General features: G+C 45.0%; 1 protein-coding gene across 13 annotated transcripts; it reads right to left on the minus strand.

Annotated features, from left to right (window-relative positions):
* Positions 1-127: 127 nt before the first annotated feature.
* Mlkl (mixed lineage kinase domain like pseudokinase) lies at positions 128-27,782 on the minus strand. 13 transcript variants are annotated; one of them, XR_015643482.1, is made up of 13 exons: positions 27,396-27,782; positions 22,394-22,481; positions 21,229-21,661; positions 18,291-18,364; positions 14,464-14,647; positions 13,028-13,147; positions 10,338-10,435; positions 6,014-6,149; positions 5,680-5,755; positions 4,866-5,017; positions 4,092-4,141; positions 3,584-3,724; positions 992-1,687 (listed from the first exon to the last, which is right to left on the minus strand). XR_015643482.1 is itself a non-coding variant. In XM_087595175.1 (12 exons), the coding sequence occupies exons 3-12, from the start codon at positions 21,657-21,659 to the stop codon at positions 1,635-1,637; spliced, it is 1,395 nt and encodes a 464-aa protein (XP_087451301.1). In that variant the 5' UTR covers positions 21,660-21,661; positions 22,394-22,481; positions 27,396-27,782; the 3' UTR covers positions 128-1,634.

Genomic DNA, 27,782 nt, shown 5'->3' on the forward strand with positions numbered 1-27,782 from the left:
CTGAGCCATCTCTCCGGACCGAGACGTGCTTTCGTGTAGCCCAGCATAACCTCAAACCTACGATGTAGCTGAGGATGATTGAACTTGGAATATTTCTGCTTCTACCTACCCCCCACTAAGTGGCTTGTTGAGTATCAAACATAGGGCTTTATTCAAGTACTCTTCCAACTAAGCAACATCACTGAGGTCCCTGGATCCCAACAATTTAGAGATCTCTGGGACGTGACATAGAAAGTCAGACACAGTCAGATGCTGGACCATGAGCATCTAAGGCAAATTCTGTACCTTGTTCATTGGACAAAGGGAATAGTGACAGCATTTACTTTTACAACTCTTATTTAACTTAGTGGCTTAAACAGGAGTATATTTGCTTAGCTCATGCTTTTGTGAATTGGCAGTAGGGCCGTTCTTTGGTGGGCTCACTCATGCAGCTGGGTCAGTTGCCATGCTGGCTGGCCTAGCATGAACTCAGATGAGACCACAGGCCTCTGCTCTGCGTAGTTCCCCATCTTCCGGCATGCCTACAACCCTGCTCACGGATGAATACTGTTTCAAGAGAGGGGGCGAACATTGTAAAGCTTCTTGAAGCCTAGACTGGGAAGTGGCTCACTGTTATTTCTTTCACATTTTCTTGACTCAATCAAGCCATTATGCCAGCTCAGATGCAAATGCTGGGGCAATGGAGGCCATTTCTTGATAGAAGCCATCAAAGCACAAAAAGAGGTGTGGGTACAAAACCATCTGTCAACTTTTTCAAATAATCTGCAGTCAGTATTGGAAGTAAATTTTTAGAAATATTGGGGGTTCTTATGCTGGGCTTGGTGGTGCAGGCCTTTAATCCCAGAACTTGGGAGGCAGAGGAGGGCAGATCTCTGTGAGTTCAAGGCCACCCTGGTCTACAAAATGAGTTTCAGGACAACCAGGATTGTTACACAAAGAAGCCCTGTCTTGAACTCACTACCCCCCAAAAATAATTAATTAAAGAAAGAAATATGGCTGTCAATTTTTTGTTTTATTTTTTTTGAGACAGGTCTTACATAGTACAGAACTTGATCTGTAGACCAGGCTAGCCTCAAACAGAGACCCACCTGCCTCTGCCTTCCAAGCACTGGGATCAAAGGTGTGCACTACCACACTGAGATAGAATTGTTTAGTTTTAAAAAAAATTGGGGGGGATTAATTTTATTTTTATTTTATGTACATTGGTTTTTTGCCTGCATGTATGTCTGTGTGAGAGTGTTGGATCCCTGGAACAGGAGTTACAGATGGTTGTGAGCCACCATGTGGTTGCTGGGAATTGAACCCGGGTCTTCTGGAAGAACAGCCAGTGCTCTTAACTACAGAGCCATGTTTCCAGTCCCATGCAATTGTTTTCTATTTCTAACAAATAAGAAGCATGACAGTTTGGCAGTCTGTGCCCTTAATCCCAGCATTCAGGAGGCAAAACTGGAAGTTTGGGCCAGCCTGCTCTACATAGCAAGCTCCAGGCCTGCAGGGGCTTCTTGGTGAGATCCCATCTCAAGAAAAAGAAAGGAAGAAAAAAGAAGCATCCAAGGGAGAACAAAGATTTTTGCACCCAGCAATAAGTTGATGCTGCTGACCAATGGGAAGGACACATGTCCAGTTTGTCCCTCTTACAGCTTTTTGTCCATGGAGTCTTCAATGGCAGGCAGTCTCTCCAAGATTCCTATGAATGAGTGAGAAGAAAGTGAGACAAGAGCGGGTTCCTGACAGCCAAGCTGGGAACATGAAGAAACCTACGTAGACAACAGCACAGGAACAGCGTTTGCCTCGTCTGCCTGATTCCTAAACCATCCTCACATGTGATTCTAACTTGTCAATCTTTGAAAACCCAACTCTCAAATGAGGCATGGCAGTGCATGCCGATAACCCTGGCACACTTGTAAGCCCAGCTCTGAGGGGGTTCTGAGACACAGACAGTTTCAAAAACAGACCCCGCCTCAAACAGAACGAGTGGATGACCTGGACCAGCAGGCTATTCTTCAGTGACAGAGTCCTGAGAGAGAGAGGACCAGGAGATCAGACAACAAAGAGAATAGACGATAGAGAAGACATGTGGTTGATCCTGCATAAGCTATGTCTTATGCCAAGTAAGCTTATTAAGTAACACAGCACCTTACATGCTACTTCTAGGGGACACATGGGGCAGAGTCAGCAGAAACTGTCACACAGTGGGACATATCTCAAAAACGTTATAGACCAAGCACACAGCAGCTTGGGACTGATAACCAATGCCTCATGCAATGGGGACAAGTTGGGTTTCAGTATCTGAAACTCCTCTCCAGCAAGGCCTGGACCATAGGCCATTACCCGCTCTACCAAGCATATGCCTAGTTTTAGAGAAGGAACTATGGCCTCAGGGAAAGACTGGAATCAGGAATCAGCCCAGCCCTCAACAAATATCAAGGGACAGAGGAGAATTGCTGCCCTCTTCTGGACTTAACATAGGCCTGCATACACAAATACATAAGCCAGGTATGGTAGTGCACACCTTAATCCCAGCACTTGGGAGGCACAGGCAGGTGGATCGCTATGAATTCAAGGATAGCCTTGTCTTTGTTAGTTCCAGACCAGCTAGGACTGGACAACGAGATCCTGTCTCAAAAACAATCAATCAAACAAACAAGCAAGCAAACCCAAACTTTAAAAAAGTCTAAATCAAGGAAATCATCCCAAGGACGAAACAAGAATGAATGAGGGGAGAGAGGCACGTGAAGTCACCTCTGCCACCGGCAGAGGCCAAGGTGGACAGAAAAGGCTATTGTTAGATTCGGATAGGAAATTCTTCACCCAGCAGTTGTGTTATCTGGCTGATTTTAAAATATTAAGACTGCCTGGTGTTTTCCATTTGAGGCAACTCCGGTGGCAGGAGAAAGGGCTCAGCCTAGGGGTGGTTGTTAGAGGTTTAGTGGAGTCTAGCCATGAGGAGTTGGAGGAGCGATCGCAGCTCCCAGGAGGTCAGAGAACCAGCTGGCTGTTTGCAGAACTATGTCGGAGTGAGACCAGCAGCATCATGTTCCATGTTCCCGGAGCCTAGCTGAGAGCAAGCAGGACTCCAAAAAGACAATAGCGTGGAGCTTTAAAATTACATGCTACAGAATAGCACCCGACCTCTATCCACTCTGCCTTCCGGTCTCCTGAACTGCAACAATGAAAAATGTTTTGAGACATTGTCAAATGTTCCCTGCAGGACACAGCAGCTGAGTTCACACTGCCCAGAGTATGAACTACTTTATTGGAGCTGAAAGAAAGAAACAAAGAAACAAAGAAACAAAGAAACTAACCAATCAACCAACCAACCTTGAGAGCTTGTTTGGAGGTTCTGAACAACGGAAGCTACCCCTATACCATTGACTGAACAGCACTCTGGAAGCAGAGGCAGGTGGATCTCTGCGAATTTGAGGCCAGCCTAGTCTACAGAGCAAGTCCAGGATAGCCTCGGCTATTACACAGAGAAACCTTGTCTTGAAAACCAAACAAACAACCAAAACCAAAACCAATCAAACAAAAGAAACTTTTCACAAAACACACAGCTTGCACTCTTTGACAGAAAGAATCCTACCATCCGCAGAGGGCCGATTGGAGGGTTCATGGGCCCGGCACTCATTAATGATCTCCTGCAACAACTCGGGGCAATCCTGACCCACTGGCTCCTGCTTCTTGTTCTCAGCCACCAGCTCATAGATCTTCTCAGAATCACAGCCTAGCATGGGAAAAAAAATAGGACATGAAGCTTAAAAATTTTCACTCACGTACTTCTCTCTGGATACTGATAGCTAGGATTAGAATGAAGGACTTAGTATGAAAAAAGGAAAAGAAAAGAAAAGACAGACAGACAGACAGGAAGAAAAAGAAAGGAAGGAAGGGAAGGAAGGAAGGGGGAGAGAGAGAGAGAGAGAGAGAGAGAGAGAGAGAGAGAGAGAGAGAACGAGCGAGCTCTACTGAGAAGTTCAGGTATTTCCTACGTTAGAGAACCAAGTGACCAGGATAGCACAGATAGGAAGCTCTCCTGGCCTCTCAGAAGAGGACCCAGCTCCAACCCCAGCAGAGCCAGAGGTCACGTTCTTCACCTTCAAACGGGATCTTTCCAGTGGCAATTTCCCAGAGCACAATTCCAAAGCTAAAAGAAAACCAAGGGCTTGTCAGGTAGGTGACTGGACAGGCAAAGAAAGAGCTTGCTGTGCCACACTCTTTCGAATTTGATCTCCAGAAACCACATACTTACAGGTAGAAGGAGAGAAATGGCCCTAAAAGGTTGATCTCTGGCATCCACACACATTCCGTGCTATGTACACGCCACCCTTTCTCTCACACAAGTGCACGTGCATGCACGCATGCACGCACACAGATTCATTAAAAGGGGGAGGGGCCTGGAAAGATGGCTCAATGGTTAAGAGCCTTTGCTGACCTGGGTTCAGTTCCTAGCACCCACCTGGCAATTCCCAGCCATCTGTAATTCCAGTTCCAGAGGGAATCACACGCCCTCTTCTGGCCACATGGTGCATATACATGTCGACATAACACTCATACACGTAAAATAAAAATAAATGTATCTTTAAAAGGTTTTGAAAGAAAACCAAGCAACAAAGCACCCAGCACATTTCTTTTCCCATGTCCCCACAGTCACTTCAGGAAACTGAATTTTCTGGTTACCACCCAACTCAAGACAATACCCCACCACACCCAGTGCTAGGGAACGAAGCTAGAACCACACCAGGCAAGTGCTTCACCACCAGCCTGTGCCCCTGTCCTGTTCTATAGATTTAAGACGGTCCTCAGAGGAGGAGTTTGACTGGGCCTGCCCCATCCTCTCCACCTCAGTTAGAACCTGTATAGGCACATACCTATATATTTCAGCTTTTGTGTCATATTTGCAAAATGGATCTTGCAGTCTCTCGGGGGAGACATATGCTGTCGAACTGAATCTCTCTGCTTTAGTGCTCTTTGTTGCCCGGCTTATAGAAGTCTGTGTTTTGCTTAGCTCAAATCCTGCAAGCTAGACAGAAAGATGCGTTAGATTCAAGCTAGACAGAAAGATGCATTAGATGCAGATGTTGAAACGGCAAGGTCCTGGGTGGAGGGGGTAGAAGGTAGAGTTGGGGGAGGGGGTGTTTTTCCCTTGGGGACTAATTTTCTTTTTCCTTTTTCCTTTTTTTGAATGTAAAAAAAATAATATTTTTTATGTGTACGAGTGCATAATAGCCATCTTCAGACACACACCAGAAGAGGGCATCAGATCCTGTTACAGATGGTTGTGAGCCACCATGTGGTTGCTGGGAATTGAACTCAGGACCTCTGGAAGAGCAGACAGCGCTCTTAACCACTGAGCCATCTCTTCAGTCCTGTTGGTACCTCCAGACTTTGCTTTTGTTGACATTGTAGGTTCACTTCACCACATTGTACCAATCAAGAGAAATAGTAAGACAGCTCTTCTCAATAGAACAGGGATGGTGGAAGGGAAGAATGTTTGAAACACTGGCTGGCAAAGGGTGGAATCTGTTCTGTGGTGGGCACCCAGAAAGCAGGAGAAGAGATGGACTCAGTTCTAAAATCTAGGAGGAAACTCAGACAGCACAACCTTTCTTGTCTGCAGTTCTCTCTTTTCGCAGCTCTGTAAAGCTCCAACCAACCCAGGGAGCCCTCGGAGGATGTGCTCACCTTTACTTGGTAGCCTCCAGCTACCAGGAAGCTGGAGCTGCTGATGTTTCTGTGGAGTGTTCCCGAGTGGTGTAACCTGATTACAACCAAAGGGAGGGTGTATTAGACCTTTAACAGGATAACGAGGCTGTCTAATACCCTCCCTACCTTCTGTGTGGGTGGTGATCGGTGGACAACTTAATAAAATGCACCTGCCCCGGATCAGAGTCAGCAGTGAAGGAGGGAAAGGAAACCATCTGGGGCTTCTGGCCTGCTCTCCCATCATCTCTGAGACTATCAGTAGCACAGACAGACTCCTCCAGTTCTCTGAGGTGCCCATCTGACCCTCTGGTACCTGTACAAGCCTCTAGCTGCCCTCAGGACTAGGAGGCTGCGCACACTCATGGTGAGGTCCTTGTCTCTATCCAGCAGTTCCCTCAGGGTTCCGAGTTCACAGTACTCCATGACAATGGAGAATTCGGGGGGCTTCACTGGTGGAAAAGAAGCAGAGATTGGAAAGATCCGGCCCCACCCAGGGCTCTCGCAACCACAAATCACCTCTCCGCTTCTTTCTATAGAGATAATTCTGCCCTCAAGTGAGTCCCATTTCTCTCCCATCTTAAGATCAACCCAATTTTAAAGTACAAAGGTTTCAATCTGAAGAAAACTTGTAGTGACACTTACTCTCTCAGGTAACGGCTGAGGCGACTTACTCACTTAGGATGTGAACGTTCCTTTGTTTCTAGCCTATGACCTGAGACCCTGACTTCTAGTCAATTCTCTTTACCAGTCCCTTCCACATACACAGATTACGTGGGACTTAGGCTGTGGCATGATTTCCAGAAGGGGAGATGGGAGATGTTGCTTCCTCTTTCTAGGGAACAACGGCAGCCATGAACAGCAGGTAAAATGTAGCCACATCAACACTGCTTTTAGCAATTAAAGTCGCATTCAAATTCATAAATGAATGAATGAATGAATGAATGAATGAATAAATAAATAAATAAATAAATAAATGGGACTGAGCGTAACGCCTCACTGCATTGATCATTATGTCTAGGAGGCAGAGGCAGGAGAATTTTTGAGTTTCAGGCCATCCAGAGTTATAGGGTGAGATTCTGTCTTAAAACAAAGCAAAATTGCTGGAGAGATGGCTCAGTGGTTAAGAGCACTGACTGGTCTTCCAGAGGTCCTGAATTCAAATCCCAGCAACCACATGGTGGCTCACAACCATCTGTAATGAGATCTGATGCCCTCTTCTGGTGTGTCTGAAGACAGCTACAGTGTACTCATCTATAATAAATAAATAAATCTTTACAAAAAAAAAAAAAAGCAAAATTCCTAAGAGCTGGGTGGCGGTGGAAAACACCTTTAATCCTGGCACTCACAAGGTAAGGGCAGGTGGATCTCGGAGTTTGAGGACAGCACAGTCTACAGTGTAAATTCCAGGACAGCCAGAGCTACACAGAGAAACCCTGCCTTGAAAACAAAAACAAACAAACAAACAAACAAAAAGTACTTGTGGGGGAAAAAGACTTATGAGGGTGGTGGTTAAAGGGTAGGTTATTTGGTTGGGTTAGGGAGTTTTGTAAATTTTTGTTTGTTTTGAGACCAGGTCTCATGTAGCTCAGGTTGCTTCATGAACCACCACCACCTTCTCCTCCTCCTTTGCTTCCCCCTCCTCCTCTTCTTCCTCTTTCCTCTTTGTTTTTTATTTGTGTATGAGTTTCTGCCTGTCCATCTCTGCACCGCATGCATGACTGGTGCCCAAGTAGGTCATAAGAGGTTATCAGATTCCCTGGAACTTGAGTTACAGAAGTTGTTGGCCACCATGTAGGTGCTGGGAATTGAACCTTGGTCCTCTGGAAGATCTTTCTAGCCTGACCTGGAACTTCTGATTCTCCTTTTATTTCCTCGAAACTCGCGCGCGCACGCGCGCGCGCACACACACACACACACACGGGGGGGGGGGGCTGAGAACCAAGAGAAAGACTCTCTGCTTTGCAGGGAGAGGACTTGGGAATCTGGAAATCCAGCTCCTTCTCCAGGGCTGGGTTTTTAATGTCTTTTAAGACTTTGAATAAAAATCTCCTAATTTTGGGTTGGTCAGTGTGAACAAAGACAGCATTGGCCCACAACTGTTTCATAAACCAGGGTTTGGGGTGGCGTAGAGGCAGTGTGCATGAGCCCTGCTCGTGGGAAAACAAAACACAAAAAACAAACCCTGCCAGGATTTTATTTTAAGCTGGGGTTTTGTCTCCAGTCAGGAGAGTGAGGAAGAAGACAGTCATCTTAGAAGCTTGTGACCTTTGACCTGGTTATGCATTCGTCTGTCTGTGAATTTGTCTGACTTTTAGTTCCTCACTACTACCCTGTGAATTGCTCTTTAAAATTTAGCACATGGGCCACGCATGGGCATGGAGGTGCACACTCTAACCCCAGTGTTTGGGAGATAGAGGGAGGCAGTAAATTCAAGACCAGCTTGGTTTACATAATAAGTTCTAGGTCAGCCGGGGCTACCTAATAGAGAAATCCTGTCTCAAAAAAAAAAAAAAATAAATAAATAAAATGCTATGTGCTACCACAGGGCTCCATGGGCCCTCCTACATTTCTAAGACCTGACTCATAGAGACTTAATTTTTTCCTTTACTTTTGTCTTTCCTTTAAGATGCTGGCAAAAGCTTAAGTATGGTTCCTCTGGTGCGTTAAGTTTTTTTTACTTTATCTAAGTTCTCCTCCCCACCATGTGGCTGTTTGCACATCATGTGACTGTTTGCACACCATGTGGCTGTTTGTCTGCCATGTGACTATGTGTCCACTATGTGGCTGACCTCTGTCAAGAGCAATAACGAGACAAGCTAATAACTAGTAAGTGATTGTCCTGACATGGCCTGCTTCAGATTATAATGTAACCTGCGACAGGTTCACCCTGATAAGGCAAGGCTGTAAGGGAAAGATTCTGTTATTAAAATGCTTTTCTGGGCTGGAGAGATGGCTCAGTGGTTAAGAGCACTGGCAGCTCTTCCAAAGGTCCTGAGTTCAAATCCCAGCAACCATATGGTGGCTCATAACCATCTGTAATGAGATCTGATGCCCTCTTCTGGTGTGTCTGAAGACAGCTACAGTATACTTATAAATAAATAAATCTTAAAAAAAGTTTTTAAAAAAATGCTTTTCCTGTTATTATTAAACATATAGAACAATCACTAAGCAATAGCCCACCCCTTTGGAGCAGATCTCTGCAGATCTATGAAGATGTACTGTCTTGTAGCATTGCTACGTAGACAAATAGATGATTTCTTAAGTCTTAATGATGATCCTATAAGAATTCCTAAAATTATATCATTGATTATTAAGCTCTTTTATAGTGGGACTGCTATTAGGTCATTTTCTGATAGTCAAAACTGCAGCGAGAACTCTGCCAGTCTCCCAAGTGTCACCAGTTAATTGCTCTGATATCTCAGAGCAATTATTATCTAACCAGACTTTCTCCAACTCAGAGCACATTCCTAGAGGTTGTAAAACAATTAACCAAAGGTTAACTAATAAAAAGGAACTAACGATTTACTATAGGTGTTAGGACAGAAGATAAAATATTGACTGGGTTTAGCTATACAAAACTTCACTAATAACTTAGTTATGGTTTTAAACCTTCAGTGAGCCTGTGGGACTGAGACAGGTGATGGGTGCTTAGTCAGATAATTTCTCCTGATGGATATGCATGTAAACATTCTCTGTTGTAAACTCCTATCTCAATTTATGATTTGACTTGTGTGTGTGTGTGTGTGTGTGTGTGTGTGTACTTGCAATGAACTTTGTAGCTTGTGATCATGTATTCTGAAAGATGTATAAAGACTGAGGACAGGGCTGGGGATTTAGCTCAGTGGTAGAGCGCTTGCCTAGGAAACACAAGGCCCTGGGTTCAGTCCCCAGCTCCGAAAAAAAGAATAAAAAAAAAAAAAAAAAAAAAAAGACTGAGGACAAAGAAAAGAGAGAGGAACTTTTTTCCCTTAGAATTTTTCCCTTTCCCTACTTAGGATCTTTCCACTTTTCCCTTTAGATAGCTTTCATAGGAAACTTTTTACGATTTAGGAATAAACTCTACAATCACTTTTCTTTTTTCTTTTTTTTCTTTTTTTTTTTTTTTCAGAGCTGGGGACCGAACGCAGGGCTTTGTGCTTTCTAGGCAAGCGCTCTACCACTGAGCTAAATCCCTAACCCCTACAATCACTTTTCAAAGTGTCCCCTTTTCTTCCTTTGACTTCCGACCAGCAGGCGGAAAGTTAGCGCCTCAAAGTTCCTGCTGAGTTAGAACAAAGGTCACAATGCTTAATCCTCCGACACCGTAAATCTCCTAAACAAGCAGCCTTAAACCCTCGGAAGTCCTTAGCAAGTTACCATCAACACTTCAGTACAGTTAGAGAGCTAGAAGGTCTGGAGACAGCAGACTTTAAAGCCATCACCAGAGTCCTACTCTGTGCATCCTGCTACCACCCACTCCGGGCCAGGAGGCTCCTGGCAGACCTCCATGCTTAAATGGAAAAACACAGCTCTCTAACCTCTTAAGCTCTCATCTAGGAATCTATAATAAGCGTCTCTTTCATATTCAGAAAAAGTAGCGAATTAAAACGCGGACAGTATATTCCATGCAAGCAGTCAAAGCTTGACCAATCCCTTACCTGTTTGATCGATGCAAATCCCAAATATACGCAGGATGTTGGGAGAATCAAATTTCTTCATGGTTTTGATCTCCTCATTGAAAGTGAGCCTCACTATTCTAGGAGGGTGAAAGGAGAAATTAGCATTTGGAATTTGAGGGCCCCTCAAAGAATGTATAGTATACTGTACACTCGGCATGCATGCAACCAGGTGCTTGAGACACCATCAGAGACTCTTGGTATAGGGAAAAGCAGAGTGATGGGCTTGGCTGCAAGTTTAACTTCCCAGATGAACTTGGAGGCAGAATTCGTTCCTCAGTGTCTATGACAGGAATAATAGGATTTGTTCAGCTCTTTCTGGTATTTGATAGAATTATATTTTTGTGACTTATATGGCAAACTAAGAGTGGTTAAGAGCACTGACTACTCTTCCAGAGGTCCTGAGTTCAAATCCCAGCAACCACACGGTGGCTCACAATCTGTAGTGGAATCTGATGCCCTCTTCTGGTGTGTCTGAAGACAGCTATAGTGTACTCACATACATAAAATATATAAATCTTAAAAAAATTAAAACTGGGGGCTGTAGAGATGGCTCAGAGGTCAAGAGCTCTGACTGCTCTTCCAGAGGTCCTGAGTTCAATTCCCAGCAACCACATGGTGGCTCACAACCATCCATAACTCTGGTTCCAGGGGATTCAGTACCCTCTTCTGGCCTTTGCAAATACCAGGCATGCGAGTGGTGCACAGACATACATGCAGGAAAATCAGCCATGCACATAAAATAACATAAAAAAGTAATAAAAGTTTAAAACAACAATAAATAATAATAATTTATAATAATAATATATTATTATTTAATCCTTTTAATCCCAGTACCATTTAGGCCAAGGCAAGTGGAGCTCAAAGAGAGTGAGGCCAGAGTTCCAAGTCTGCCAGAGCTACATAGTGAGAACCCACCTAATAGAAAGAGAGAGAGAGAGAGAGAGAGAGAGAGAGAGAGAGAGAGAGAAAAGAAGAAAGAAAGTTAACTCATGGGTTCGGTCCCCAGCTCCGAAAAAAAGAACCAAAAAAAAAAAAAAAAAAAAAAAAAAGAAACTTAACTCTAGGCATAGGGAAGTGTATTGTGAGAGCACAAGTGTATTTTGAGAGCACAAATAATGTGACGTTTGGATGTACCTAAATTAAAATTAAAGATGCATGTTTGATGATGGACCTCAAAGACAAAGTTAACGTGCAGATCATGCGATAATGGAAGATTTTTGCAATATCTACAGTTGACAAATGATTGATTTCCATGATATACAAGGCTCTTCTGCAAATGGGGACATGTCTTAGGGAATCACTGCTGTGAACAGACACTATGATAAAGGCAACTCTTATCAGGACAACAACATTTAATTGGGGCTGGCTTACAGCTTGAGAGGTTCAGTCCATTATCATCAAGGCAGGAGCATGGCAGGCGTGGTGCAGGAGGAGCTGAGAGTTCTACCTCTTCATCTGAAGGCTGCTAGCAGAATACTCACTTCCAGGTGACTCGGGTGAGTGTTTTAAGCCCATGCCCACAGTGACACACCTACTCTTAACAAGGCCACGCCTACTCCAACAGGGCCACCCCTTCTAATCGTGCCACACTCCCTGGGCCAAGCATATACAAACCATCACAGTGACAGAAGAGAGGGCAGAGGATAGGAAGAGGTAAGTCACAGAAAAGGGAAGTCAAACAGCTATTGTGAGCAGTGCAACATTAATCATGGGTGCATTCACCTCTGTGGGAGACCCAGGAAGACAAGAAAGGTCACATGTTCTCTATCATGTGCAGATCCTAACTTCTATTGTTTATATGTAGGCAAGGAAGGGGCTGTGAGAATGGGTATAGACTATGAAACTAGAGAGGCGATCACGAGAGGTGTTGAGAGAAGGGGGGAGGGGCAAGACTTTTTATGTGACATAGAAATGGAAAGAGAAGCTACTGAGGGGTGGAGGATTCAGGATAGGGAGTGGAGATAGGGAACAACAAATTGCATTTGAAAACACCATAACGAGTCGATGAGAGATCAGTTGAGAGTACAGATATACAACTCTTGCAGAGGACCTATGGTGGTTTGAATAGTATGGCCCCCATAGACACGAGTTTGAATGCTTGTCCTGTGGGGAGTGGCGCTATTAGGAGGTGTGGCCTTGTTGGAGGAAGTGTGTCACTCTGAGGGTGGGCTTGGAGGTCTCCTCCAAAGCTCAGGCTGAGTCCTGTATGGAAGAGCGCCTCCTCCTGGCTGCCTGCAGAAGACACTCTCCTTCCGGATGTCTTCAGATCAGGATATAGAACTCTCAGCTCCTCCAGTGCTATGTTTACCTGCACGCTGCCGTGTTTCCACCATGACGATAATGGACTGAGTTTCTGAAACCGTAAACCAGCCCCAGTTAAATGTCTGCCTTGATAAGAGTTACCTTGGTCATGGTGTCTCTTCATAGCAATAGAAACCCTAAGACAGGACCTGAGTTTGATTCCCAGCACCCACGCAGTGGGTAACTGCAACATCAGGGGGATCTGATGCTTCTGTCCTTCATGGGCACGCGCGCTCACCCACAGTTACACATGTACATATAATTTTAAAAAATGAAACCCAATTCTTTGTAAGCAAGTAAAAGTGTGAAAGCTGAAATAGCTAAGCACATACGAGTAAATGCTCAAGCTGGGAGGTGATGGCTTGTACCTTTAATCCCAGCATTTGGGAGGTAGAGGCAGGTGGATCTCTGTGAGTTTGAGACCCAGCCTGGCTGGTCTACAGAGGAGCAAGTCCTAGGACATCCAAAGCTACATAAAGAAAGAGTGTCTTGAAAAAAGAAAAAAAGAAAGAAATTATCAAATTTATTAGTAAATTAAATGCTTTCAGATCTGATACCACTTTACAAGGATAAAACAAATTTAGAAACAGCAAGGATCAATCAGTATATGAAATACGAGTGTTCTCAGGCACTGTAGAGGCGATACTGTATGCATACCGTAGGTACACCCGCTCCACTCTAAGAGCTTCCCGGTGGTACTTAGCCAATTTAATATTTGTGGAGCCTGTGAAGCAAGGGTTTCTATCCTGGAGTTACAGCCCAAAGAAATTCTTGTACAAGTGTCGGGGGTAGAGCTTAGTGGTAGTGTTTGCCTCTGTGTGTAAAGTCCAAGGTTTGATTCCCAGTGCCTCAGAATTGTCATACAGATCCTTTAAGGACTATGTACAGTGGCATTGTCAGTGGGAGAAAGTTGGAAGCAGATGTTTTACATTATGGGAAACAGGTGAAAGGCTCACTGATGCCCAGCGAGTCACCAGAGTCACCTGAAGTAAAAGGATTCGGCATGTTCCACAAGGCTGAGTCAGGACAGCGAGGAAAGTAGTTGATAGACGTACCACTCTCCTCACCTATGAAAAACTAGCGGAAGAGCATATTCTACAGGAAAATACAGTGATAAAACACAGAATTGTCTATAGAGTTCCCAGCACCACACCAAAAAGAGAATTGTATGAGAAAAGGATGAATTGAGAAACAAAACTTTAAGGTAAAAATTTTGTTCTTATCTATGTAGCCCTGGCTAGCCTGGAACTCTCTATCTAGCCCAGGCTGGCCTTGAACTCAGACACAGCCTCCCCCTACCTCATGGGTGCTGTGATTAAAGGCACACATGGCTGCGTCTGGAAAAGAGTATAAATTTCGAAAGACACATGAAGCCATGAGTAAAAGGGAGTTGGGGTAGAAAGAAAGTGGCCCAAGGTCAGCCTATTTCTTTTCCTTTTTGTGTGCATGAGTGTTTTGCCTGCATGTTTGTCTGTGTACCATGTGTGTGTTTGGCGCCTGTGAGCCGGGAAGAAGGTGTCAGATCCTCTGGAACTGGAGCTCCAGATATGAACTGTGATGTTTGTGCCAAAAATTGAACCTGGATTCTCTGTAAGAGCAAGAACTACCCCCCCTCCCCCATCTTCTCTGGTTCTATAGCCTCTGTTTCTTAATAATACAGATTAAGCCATTTAACCCTTTTGAGCCTGACTTCCTCCCCTCCCCCCATTTAATAAGGGAGACAATGTACCTTTCTCCTTGGGAAGCTACAGAGAATAGGTGTTGGTATGTATGAAGAGTCATATCCTATAGCCCTGTAGCTTACCCAACACTTTCGGCCTTGGGGTTGTTGAATACTTTGATGGTGACTGGAGATTTGTAATACTCTCCTCTATAAATCGTGCTCAGTTTATTTGTCTTCAGTTTGGTCCACGGATATCCAAGATCTTCCTTCGGAATCTCCTTGACTTGGAAATCTTGTGGGACCTCCTGCATGGGTTTTAGTGAGCCTGAGACAGAAGGAGATTAAAAGGTCAGCGTGTTAGGAAAGAGTTGAAAGGGAAGTAACCTCTTTGTGATGTGGTAGAGAAGTGCCACCCCATGAACTCCATGACTAGAACGTCTCAGGGCAGAGGGTCCTCTGCTTCTGAGTTATACATAGAGACACAGCTAAAGTTGGCAGCGAAGCTTCATGTACTTTCTTGTCCCTCTCTTCCAACATATTTGTTTTCTTACAATGCATGGGATTGAACCAAGGAGTTTGTGTGTGCTCCGCAAGTGCTTTACCATTGAACTACATCCCTAGCCTCCTTTTCCAGTCTTGCCTATCTTTCCAGCCTTAATGCCAGCCTCTACAGAGTACAGCCTCATCTCAGAGCTCTACTCCTATTGCCACATGGCTTGGCACTAGATACCTGGCATCATATCTAGTTATTTCAGATCAAATAGAGACATGGATCAAATTCAGCAACTGTACTGCTGTCAGTTGTATAAATGCTTCCTCGTGGATTGAAACATTTTTCTTCCTCAGAATACCACAAAGCTCAAAGGAAACTTACAAAACTGAGGAAGCTCAAGAAAATTACAGGACTCACTCATAGAAGTCTCTTCATAGTAAACATTGCTGGGTAAGAGGAGACTCTTGTGTAGGAGGCCAGTGATCCAGCTTTCCTAAGTTCTTGTTCATGTTACTGTGGGAGGGTTTTAGATCATTCAAGTGCCCAAGATCACCTATACTCCTCACAAATGTTCCTGAAAGTAATAATAATATTTTGGTTTACCAAGATGGATTTGAACAGAATCCTTCTTTGGACTGTTTGCCAGCTAGTTTTATGTCAACTTAACACGAGGTAGAGTCATTTTGGAAGAAGGACCCTCAATTGAGAAAATGCCCCCACCAGATTGATCTATGGGCATTTTCTTGATTGATGATTGATGTGGGTGTGTCCAACTCACTGTGTGCAGTGCCACTCCTGTTTTGAGTTCCTGCCTTGACTTCCCTTAGTGACAGAGTGTGAACTGAGTGTAGTAAGCTGAAATAAGTCACTTACCCCAACCGACTTACTTTTGATCGTGGTGTTCTAGCACAGCAAGAGAAATCAAGACAATCTATCTTTTCCTTCCCTGTCTAGCGTAATAGAAATAGACTTCCCAAGAAGGCAGGGGAAATAGCTCAGCTGTAAAGTGCTGCCAAGTGTGGTGGTTTGAACAAAGATGGCCCTCATAGACACAGAGACTCTATTAGGTGTGGCCTTGTCACAGCAGATATGGCTTTGTTGAGGAAGTGTGTCACTGAGGTTGGGCTTTAAGGTCTCTGATGCTCCAGCCAGGCCTAGTGTCTCAGACTCTTCCCGAGACTTGCCAATCCAGATGCAGAATTGCCAGCTACCGGGGTTGGGGATTTAGCTCAGTGGTAGAGCCCTTGCCTAGGAAGCACAAGGCCCTGGGTTCGGTCCCCAGCTCCAAAAAAAAAAAAAAAAAAAAAAAAAAAAAAAAAAAATGAGTTGCCTGTGATCATGGCATCTCTTCACAACAATAGAAACCTTAATTAAGATACCCTGGGTCTGATCCCCAGAATCCATGTTAGAGACTGGACTTGGTGGCATGGTCACCTGTAACCCCAGGACTAGGGAAGTGGATATAGGTGAATCGCTGGGGCTTGTTGGCCAGCCATCTTAGCCTAACTGGCGAGCCCCAGGTCTCTGTGAGAGACTTGTCTCAAAAAACAAAATAGATTTCTCCCAAGGAATAACTCTTGAGTTCGACCTCTGGCTTCCACATGCATGTGGACACATGGATATACATGCCCATAAGAAATGTCATATAAGGGTTGGGGATTTAGCTCAGTGGTAGAGTGCCTGCCTAGCAAGTGCACGGCCCTGGGTTCGGTCCCCAGCTCTGAAAAAAAAAAAAAAAAGAAACATCATACAACATGTTTGCACTGTCTCTCTGTCCTCTCCTCTCCTTTACCCCTAAGGCATGTGTTTCTACCAAAAAAGGGTCAGTTGCTTTGTTGAGAGCAGACCCTGGCACAAAGCAAAATTTGTATAGTTTTATTGAATAAATGAGGAAATGAATGAGCACCTTAAATTTCACTGAAATTTTTTTTGTGTGTGTGTGTCTGCATGTACATAGAGTATGTTTACATGTGCAGGTATTCATGCCTGTGTATGCATATATAGAGGTCAGAGGTTGACATCAAGTATCTTTCTTTATTGCTTGTCATCTTGTTTATTTCTTTAAAATATGTATTTGCTTTTATTTTCTATGCATGACTGTGTGCTGGCATATCCGTATGTGTACCACATGTGTATATGGTCCAAAAAGCCAGAAGAAGGCATGGGATCCCCTGGAACTGGAGTGAGGGCGAGTCACCCTCTGAGTGCTGGAACTGAGTCTGGATCCTCAGCAGGACTAGTGGACATTTGTAACGGCTGAGCTGTCTCTCCAGTCCCTATCCACCTCACTTTTGAGACAAAACCTCTCACTGAAATCTGTAGCTTGCTGATTGGCTAGACTTGCTGGCCAGTGAGCCCCAGAGATTTTCTTGTTGTCCCCTTCCAATGTTGAGATCCCCTGCCTGTTTTCTCCAAAGGCCTTGGTTTGAATTTTTTATGGGCAGTCAGTCAATGAATGGAAGCTTCAGTGCTGCCATGGTTTGCCCGTCTCTAGAGTTCCGTGTGTTCAGAACTTGCTTTCCAGGATGGTGCTGTTGGGAGGTGGTGGGTCCTAAGGTATGTGGGGGCTTCTAAAGGGGAGTGTGGGACCCCAGGCTCCCCTTCCTTCTCTCTTTTTTACTTCTTGACTATCAAGCAAATGTTTACTCTTCATTATATGTGTATCTGATAAGCTGCCTTGCCACAGACTCAAAAGCAATGGGACTAATAAACTAATAAACCAAGCATGGACCGGATATCTTCCAAACTGTGAGCCCAAGTAAACTACCTCTCTTTCTGAGCTACGACCATGGGTCGTTGTTACTGTAACAAAAACTTGACTGATATAGATGCTATTCACGGAGGAACTTATTATAGTTATCTTAGCATTCTTTCTTTCTTTTTTTTTTTCTTTTTCTTTTTTTCAGAGCTGGGGACTGAACCCAGGGCCTTGCATTTGCTAGGCAAGCGCTCTACCACTGAGCTAAATCCCCAACCCCCTTAGTATTCTTTCTTAAAAATTATTTTTGGTAGTGAGCCTAACCTTTAATGGCTAAGCCACCTCTCTAGTCCTTAAAAAGTGTGTGTGTGTGTGTGTGTGTGTGTGTGTGTGTGTGTGTGTATTGAGGCAGGGGTTCTTTGTGTAGTCCTAGCTATCCTAGAACTCACCCTGTAGACCAGGTTAGCCTCTAAGTCAGAGGTTCGCCTGCCTCTGCCTCTCAAGTGCTGGGATTAAAAGCACGCACCACTATGCCTGTCTGTTTTAGTATTTTGACCGTTACTATGGATTTCTTGCTGGTCGAGAGGCCGCTTTCAAATGCTACTTCATGGACAGAAGCCTGGATTAACTGTGACCACATCCTCAAACCTGTGAGCTGTTTCCAGTGCTATCCAGCAAAGGAAATAGAGCCGGGAGGAGCAGGGTAGGTGGGAGCTCTAGACGCCGGATGAATTCTAGTTAGGGAGCCTTCCCTGCCACAGGGCACCGGCCACTCACATTGCTTCAGGGCCTCTTTGATTTCTTCCATGCTGATTTGCAGCTTCACCAAAATAACTTTCATATTTTCATTTCTGCAAGAAAATGGGGGGGGGGGAACAACAACGTGTTTAAAAATACAAGTGCTAAACTGACACTACGTGTGCATCAAAACCAGAATGTTAATTAAAACCACCAAGGTGACAGCATTTAAACTCTAAGTCATCACTTGGTAGGAAATACTACTGTTAATATTCATCTCTGGGGGCTGGGGATTTAGCTCAGTGGTAGAGCGCTTACCTAGGAAGCGCAAGGCCCTGGGTTCGGTCCCCAGCTCCGAAAAAAAGAACAAAAAAAAATATTCATCTCTGCATGAGTACTCATGCCTGCATGCCACCATGCTTCCCGCCAAGATGATAATGGACTAAACCTCTGAACTATAAACCAGCCCTAATCAAATGTTTCCCACGAGTTGCCATGGTCATGGTGTCTATTCATAGCAATAAACCCCAAACTAAGAAAGAAGCCAATCCTGACCTCTCCTTGAGTCAACCCTCTCTGTTACCATAACACGCCCACCTTCCCTAATCCCTGATTCCCTTTTTCTCTTTGATGGTATTTGGTACGATTACACATGTCTTGGTTTCTCTTACTACAAAAAAGTACTCATTTGCTTAAAAGCCTCCTCATTTGTCCCATTTAGATGTCTTCTGCCAACCTGACAGGATATGAATCACCACCCTCCATGTCAAGTCGAGAGCACAGCTACTCCTCTGGGCTCAGGCATCTAAAAGACGCATCCGTGTGTTCTCCTGTCCTTGTCTGCTCTCTGTTACTGTGATAAACACCATGCATGACCAAATGAAACTTGAGGAGGAAAGGGCTTCTTTATTTATTTAGCTTTCCGGGAAGCCAGGGCAAGGAGCGTAAGGCGGAGAACCTGGTGGGGCAGAACTGCAGCAAAGACCATAGGGAAACAGCTTGCTGACTGGTGTGCTTTCCATGACTTGCTCCACTTGCTTTTTTTTTTTTTTTTTTTTTCTTTCCGGAGCTGGGGACCGAACCCAGGGCCCTGCGCTTGCTAGGCAAGTGCTCTACCACTGAGCTAAATCCCCAACCCTCCACTTGCTTTCTTATACAACCCAGGACCACCAACCCAGGGGTGGAACCTCCCATAGCAGGTGTAGCCCTCCCACGTCAATCATGAATGGGGAAAAAAAATCCTAATAGACTCGTCTATAAACCAATATGTTGGAGCATTTTCTCAACTGAGGTTCATTCTTCTCAGACGGCTGGAATTTGTATGCCTACTTGTGTGTTTGTGTGAAGGTATCAGATCTTGGAGTTACAGAGTCTGGTGGTTTGAATAGGAATGGTCCCCATAGATTCACGTGTTTGAATGCCAGGCCCACCCAGATGGAGTGGCGCTATTAGGAGGTGTGGCCTTGTTGGAGTGGGTGTGGCTTGTTGGAGTGGGTGTGGCTTGTTGGAGTGGGTGTGGCTTGTTGGAGTGGGTGTGGCTTGTTGGAGTGGGTGTGGCTTGTTGGAGGAAGAGTGTCACTATGTGGGCTGGCTGTGAGGTTATATATGCTTAAGTCTGGCTCAGCACGCTTCCTTTCTCCTGTTTTCTCTACAGGTCACTCTCCTGTATCTCTCTCTTAGAGTTCATAAGACCTCCATCCTCTTTGCAGCTGTAGGATAAGTCCTGCCTAGTTCCTGCTTCCAGGTCTCTTGGCCTATTGGCTAGGCCAGGATATGTCACATGATACTATTGTGGGACCTCTCCTAGTGGTCTCTTGTTAAAAGGTCTCATCATTATGTCCGTCTATGGAACCTGGGTTCCCTAGAAAAGCAGTAGCACTCTTCACACAGCTGACCCATCTCTCCAGCACCCACTTCTATCTTTCAGATAACAGAGTTGGGGTTCATATCACTGGGTCATCCTAAGTCTAAGGAGGTCATGTTTGTCCATGTTTCCTTTGTCTTCCCATGCCCGGTGATGGAGGCTCATCTCTTACGTCCAGCTTAGTCCATGTCTCGTTTCTTTAGAGTCTGGCCCTCCACTATGTTCAATTAGAGGGCCGTTCTAGTTCAAGCGTTCATTATCTCACCCTCTAAAACGCTCTCCTCAGTTCACACTTCCAATCTGACTCTCAGGTAGGTTGAATTATTGGCTCTAGCTATTGACTTCCAGTCACGCTCCTGCCATAGCAACACAGAGGGTGAACTGTGTGTGCCTTTGTCTCTTCGTGTTGGGCTTTGCCAGGTGGCTGGTTTCAGAGGATGTGGCACAAGTAGAGGCTTGAAACTCGATATTTCAATTAGGGTTTCCTCTCTGCAGTTCTACCACAAGAGCAATCTTGTCACTTTATGGCTAGGTCTTTCTTTGTCAAGGTGTCTAGTCAAACGTCGCTCTGACTGTTCTTTCTGAACCATTGTGAGCCATTACTCTACTTAGTGGCTTTTGCAGGCTTAGAGAAACTTGGTTTTCTGTCATCATGCCTTACGCTCTATGAGGTCAGAGATTTTGTCTATTGTGTTCTGTACTGTATCTGTAAGGTTTAGAACAAACAGTGTTGTGCATGCTGTCTGTACCCAATCCATGCTTCCTTGGCTTGCTTTATTTAACTCTTTTTGCTGGACAATCTTCATCATAAGTGAGAGTCCCACAGAATCTAATACTGTAAGTTATGAATTGGAATTCCAGATATTTTTAAGAGTGATACAGAAGCAAGGGGACTCACTAGCAGGTAGCACATATCCCTTATTCCACAAAGGCTTCCCCAGATTTCACTAGCCTCACCATACAGCAGGATTTCTGAGGCACAGTCACACACAACTGTTCAAACTCCTCTCCTTTGGCAAACCAAAGTGAGGCTAGGATGCTTCCTGATTTCCATTTGCTCTTCCACCCCACCCTAGCCCCAGCCTATTCTTTCCCAGCCTTCGGAAGACTCACCCATCTTCCTCTGCGTCCTGTTGATCTTCCTGCTGCCAGGATGCTGGTTGGCTGACCTCGGAATCAGACTTCCATTGATCAACCTGAAGCAGCAGCAAGAGCTCCTCCCAGATGTCTCTCAGCTTCTCATTCACTTCATGGAAGAGGATCTTATCACTGCCCACAGTAGCAAACTTCCAAATATTGGACTTCTGACTGAACTTTTCTATCTGCTGTCTAGCTTCTTTTAGGACGTCCTCAAAACGGCCCAGGGCAGCAGTAATGTCACTGGGGAGGCTCTTCTTTTCTTGGGCCTGGAGCCTCTGGAGAGGCTGTAGCAGGCCATGCACACGGTTTCTTAGACGCCGGCACTGTCTTTTGCAGTATTTCATCTTTTCACACTGGTCATAGATGAGCTGGCCTAACTTGATGATCTGTCCCAATTTATCCATACCTGAAAGACATGCATAGATTGGTTGAAATACCACAAACCCCCTGTGTATCTATCATTCAGTTAACAGAGGGTCAAGGGTATCTGTGATGCCAATGCCAGAAACAGGATACCTCCACCATGTAAGGTAGAGACAGTTTGCTGTCTGCCAAATCTGTTCTCTCCTTGTAATAAAGCCTGAACTGGGACACATTGGTCACTGAGTGTTTTCTCTTCAGCTTCCATTGCAGCACCTGACTGAGGTCATGTGACTGGCACATGACTATGGGTTCTGAGGGGATGGGATTTGTACGCTACTTTGGGCTGAGACAGGTTTGTAAGGAGAGGATCTCTGGGATACTGGTATCCAGAAGAATGGATCCTAGGTTCCTGGATAATTGCTTGAAGGAAAGTAGCCATTTTGCTAGGATTTCTGTTACAAACTGTGATAGAAGATGCAGTTTCAGTTGTATGGAAGTCATTATATTTTGGGGCCATCTTGGTCATAATGTTTAGCCTGTCTTAACACAGATGACCTGTTGAGATATTAGAAATACCTACACGGGCCAAAGAGGCAACTGAAACCAGTAGACCAAGCTGATTTAGCATTAGCCTCAATTGTTGTAAAGAAATATAGTATAGTGGTGCTGAAATCTTAGCATTTAGGAGGCTGGGGCAGAAGGGTCACAAGTTCAAGGCCAGTCCCAGCTACTAATGAGAGCCTGTCTCAAAAACAACAACAAAAAAATCCCAAACCTGGTGTTGTAGCTCAGTGTGGAGTGTTTGCCCAGCGTTGGCTAAGTCTCTGAGTGAGTGATCCTCCGCACAGCTTAGAGAGAAGCTCCTGGAGCCAAAGAGATGGCTTAGTGGTTAAAGGCATGCACTGTTCCTGCAGAGGAGACAGACCCACTGTGCTCTTCTGACCTCTGCAGGCCCCAGTCACATACATGGCAAAACATTCACACACAAGAAAGAAGATCATAAGATCTAAACCTGAAAAGCATCCTTTCAATTTCTGTGACTTTAAAGATTTATCTTTATGTATATGAGTACATTGAAACTGTCTTCAGACACACCAGAAGAGGGCATCAGACCTCATTACAGATGGTTATGAGTCACCATGTGGTTGCTGGGAATTGAACTCAGGACCTCTGGAAGAGCAGTCAAGGCTTTAAACCACTAAGCCATCTCTCCAGCCCCACAATTTTTTTTAAAAAAAAAAGTAACAACAACAAAAACTTTGCAGTCAAACACCACAGATCAAATAAAACATGTCTGCTAAAGGACACTGCCAGCCCTGATTGGCCACCTTAGTCACAGCCAGCCTAGAACATTCAGGATTGCAATGAAAATCAACTCTGAGAGACTGAGGCAGGAGGATTCCTGTGAGTTTGAGGCCAGCCTGGGCTATAGTATGGGATCTTGTCTTTGAAAGAGAGAGAGAGAGAGAGAGAGAGAGAGAGAGAGAGAGAGAGAGCGCTTTGGTCAGTCTCAGTTTTCAGTCTCTTTTCCTATGGTGCATATACATGCAAAAATTCATACATTGAAAATAAAATTAGTAAATGTTAAGAAGAACAGCAAACAATTGGCAAGAATGTCTGCTGAGTAAGTGCCTGGCTCCTCTGAGAGAGCTCAGGAAGCCACTGCTTCCTTTCCATCTATCTCCCTCTCTCCTCCTACCACAGAGATACCACAGAGCCCTCATCCTACAGCGTGCAAAGCTTACATAAGGATGACAGAAAAAAAAAGATTCTAAGTTGATGACAACTGATCCTGAAATCTATGTCACCCCTACCCATAGGTTGCAACCTTCCCTCGTCTACTTTTTCTAATCTTTATTCCTTAGAGTATTTTGCCTGTACGAATGTGTACCATGTGCATGAAGTACCTCTGGTGACCTGAAGAAGGCACCCTTGGATCTTTAGCACGGGATGGTTGCGAGCTGCCATACAGGTGCTGGGAATTAATTGAATCCCAGGTCCTCCGAAAGAGCAGGTGGTGCTCTTAGCTCCTGAGCCATCTCTCAGGCCCCCCTCAGCACCAAAAGCAACTAGAGTCCATAATGAATGACAGTTGCCATAGCAACTCTTTTTTTTTTTCATGGTATTCCTTTTCCTTTAATTCTTCTTTATGTTTTCAACCTTTCAAATATGAATATGTATATGTAAAGTACAATTAAGAGTATAAGCAAGAATGAAAATTACTTTGATCATTAATGGTAAGCCAAATGCATCTGGAGGCAATGCTATAAGACTCTACACAGAAATTCTACTCTGGGAGTAAGATACAGCTGAGTAGTATGTCCCTTGTCTGACAGGTACAAAGCCCTGGGTTCAATGCACATTACCATTCCTTTCTTTTTTTTTTTCTTTCTTTTTTTTTTTTATTAACTTGAGTGTTTCTTATTTACATTTCGAGTGTTATTCCCTTTCCCGGTTTCCAGGCAAACATCCCCCTAATCCCTCCCCCTCCCCTTCCTTATGGGTGTTCTCCTCCCCACCCTCCCCCCATTGCTGCCCTCCCCCCAACAATCACGTTCACTGGGGGTTCAGTTTTAGCAGGACCCAGGGCTTCCCCTTCCACTGGTGCTCTTACTAGGATATTCATTGCTACCTATGGGGTCAGAGTCCAGGGTCAGTCCATGGATAGCCTTTAGGGAGTGGCTTAGTCCCTGGACGCTCTGGCCATAGCAACTCGTCACTTGCAACACATTGAGTGCTGTAGGATCACAGTTCCTCCTCTTCACATGATAGATGAAGGTGTTGTCCGAACGAGTTCAAAGCCGTAGAAACAGACCCGGAAGCACTCTTTTGTTTTTTTGGGGATAGGGTCTCCTTATTGTATCCTTGGCTGTCCTGGAGCTCAATAGGTAGCTCAGGGTGGCCCCCAACTTGCAGAGAGCCTCACAACTTTGCCTCAAAAAATGCTGTAATTAAAGCCACATACCACAATCCTGGCTTCAAAGGCACTTTAATCGTTGTTTTAGGTTCTTTTTTTTTTTTTTTTTCAGAGCTGGGGACCGAACCCAGGGCCTTGCGCTTCCTAGGTAAGCGCTCTACCACTGAGCTAAATCCCCAGCCCCTAATCGTTGTTTTAAAGATCTATCTATCTATCTATCTATCTATCTATCTATCTATCTATTTTTGAGACAGGGTTCTCTGTGTAGTCTTGAACATCCTGGAACTCACTCTGTAGACCATGCTGACCTAAAACTCAAGAGATCTGCCTGCCTCTGCCTCCTGAGTGCTGGGATTAAAGGTATGCACCACTGTTGGGAATTGGTTCTAAAGCTTTGTCTTATTTCGGCTCCCAAAAGCCAAGATTCCAGACATAAGAGCCCTGCCCCAGCTGGCTTCGACTAATAATAAAGAATTGACATACGGCCAATGGCTGGGCAAGGAGACAGGGCGGAACTTTTAGATTGTGCGGGCAAGCGACTGAGGGGAAGAAGAGACTTGCCATGACTCGGAGGAGGGAGAAGGATCCGGTTTAAGAGCTGCAGGAGAGAAAGCATCCCACAATGTGGGTGTAAAGGATATGCAGCCCTACTGAGAGGGGTGGAGGGAGGCACTGACCAGAAGGTTACAGGGCAGCAAAGATAAATTATAGATTTAGAAGGTGTTAAGCCAGGAATACCAGAGGGAAGTGTGTGCTAGCCTCGGGGAGGTTTAGAAATGCCTAGCCATGGGGCTGGGGATTTAGCTCAATGGTAGAGCGCTTACCTAGGAAGCGCAAGGCCCTGGGTTCAGTTCCCAGCTCCGAAAAAAAGAACCAAAAAAAAAAAAAAAAAGAAATGCCTAGCCATTGAGTTAGTCAAGGCATATTGAAATTAGCTGGTGTGCATATGTGCATGTGTGTGTGTGCGTGCGTGCGTGTGTGTGTGTGTGTGTGTGTGTGTGTGCACACTCGTGCACGTGCATTCATGCATGTTTCATTCTCTAATCCAGAGAGCTCTCAGATGGGGCGTGTGTGCGTCCCACCAAGAGTCAAAGCAGTTTAACTAATTCCCTGCTACACATCACCACTGCCTGGCTAGATTTGCTTATTTTTATTTTATGTGTACAAGTGTTTTGCCTACATGTATATCTCTGTACCACATGCACATAGAGACAGGAGGTCAGATCTTCTGGGAATACAATGGCCATGTACATGCTGGGAATCAAAGCTGTGTCCTCTGGGAGAGTAACCAGTTTTCTTAACTGTTGAGCCATATCCCCAACCCTCAGAATGCTCAAAGCCTTAACAAGCTTCTCAATGGCCCAGTGAAAGATAGGGTAAGAATTATCTTGGAAAAAATTAAAACAACAGAGAAAGAGCTCCCTCAGTAGATGAGCTATCTCAGTAATTAAGAGCACTGACTGCTCTGTCATAGACAGGACCTATGCTGGTCAGCTCACAACTGCCTGTAACGTAAGACTCCAGGGGCTCTGAGCCTTATTCTGCTCTCCATAAGGACGCGTGCGCGTGCGCGCGCGCGCACACACACACACACACACACACACACACACACATGCACACGCGCCCCAAAGAAAGGAATAAATCCATTTACAGATCAGATTACAACATAGAGAAAACAACTCCTTGGAATCCCAGTCTGCCTTTAAAACATGAGTCAAAAAGTGAAACCAAGGGCTGGAGAGATGGCTCAGCGTTTAAGAGCACTGACTGTTCTAAAAAGAAGTCTTGAGTTCAATCTCCAGCAACCACATGGTGGCTCGCAACCATCTGTAATGGGATTTGATGTCCTCTTCTGGTGAGTCCGAGGATAGCAACAGTGTACTCATATACATAAAACAAATTAAACAAATCTTAAAAAAAAAAAAAAAAGTGAAACCAAGCATGTGAGTGATTAGTTTTCTTTGTCCATGGGATTCCCAGGCAAGGCATTAGTATCAGGATACTCTTTAAAGGCTGAGCCGTCTTTCTAGCCTGTCATGGTGCTCTTAAACAAAATCAATGGATCTCGGGCCCCAGCGATTCCCAGATGTTGAGCCCAAGCCGTCAAGGCTTGGATGTCTGAGAGCAAAGGAGAAAAATCTGGAAGTAGTACTAAATATATTAATTTACTCTTGCCCCGTTCCCCTCCAATTATAAAAAAATGTCAGAAATATCTGGGCGTAGTGGCACAACTTTAAACCCAGCACTTGGAAAGCAGAGACAAGCATCTCTGCGAATTCAAGTCCAGCTTGGACCATACAGTGAGTTCCAGGCCAGTCAGAGCTACACAGTGAGAGCCTATTTCCATAAACAAATGAATAGTCTAAAAAAAAAGTCAGAGGCCCTTTAAAAAAATTACATTAGACTACTCATGAAATGGGCCCTAGAAAAGGAAAAGGGAATTCATATTAAGAACTGGAATCATGCTGGATGATGGTGGGGCACACCCTTAGTGTTAGTCCCAGCACTTGGCAGTCAAGAGGCAGGCGGATCTCTGAGTTCACGTTGGGTCTTGTCTACGGAACAAGATCCAAATTCCAGTGTAGACAGAGCCACACAGAGAAACCCTGTCCTGAATCCCTGCCCCCCCCTACCCGAACACACCCTCTCCCACCTCCCATCCCCATAATCATCTGTGCTGGAAACTGATTGTCTTACTGACTTCCCATCTACTCTAAGACTTGGGCACCTCTGGACGGGTCCCACTCTTTGCCTCTCCTCGAATCCCAGTCCTCGATCACCATCTTACTTGGGCAAAAGGTCAGCAGGGATCTCAGCAGCCGCACAGCCCAATAGAGTTAGGGAATCGAAACCAACTCACCCCGAGTTCCAGGAAGTCCTATCTGTGATTCCGTGATTCTCCTGCTTCCTCCTGCTGCGCTATGGCTCCCTGGAGTCTGAGGACTCAGCCCGGTTTTTCCGAGGGGCGCTGGTCTTGGTCTATCCTGCGCTCCGTTCCAGTGTTCCAGTAGGATCAGTCTCCCACTGGCCACTGTGATCTTCTTCCTCGCTGACAATGCACCCCAGACCAGGACAGGTCCCCGGTCTCCTGAGCCCCTTCCCTTGGTGCAGCCTTAATGCTCCCGCATCCCGGAGGAATTCTACACCGGCCACAGTTCTCGTGTAAAGTCAAATTTGGGTTAACACAGCAATGCCCCAGCCGAGCCCTCAAAACCAACAGCTGTTTCTTCTTCCGGAAGTGGCTGCC

Source organism: Rattus norvegicus, chromosome 19 (assembly GCF_021556685.1).
Source record: "Rattus norvegicus strain SHRSP/BbbUtx chromosome 19, alternate assembly SHRSP_T2T, whole genome shotgun sequence".
Lineage (NCBI taxonomy): Eukaryota > Metazoa > Chordata > Mammalia > Rodentia > Muridae > Rattus > Rattus norvegicus.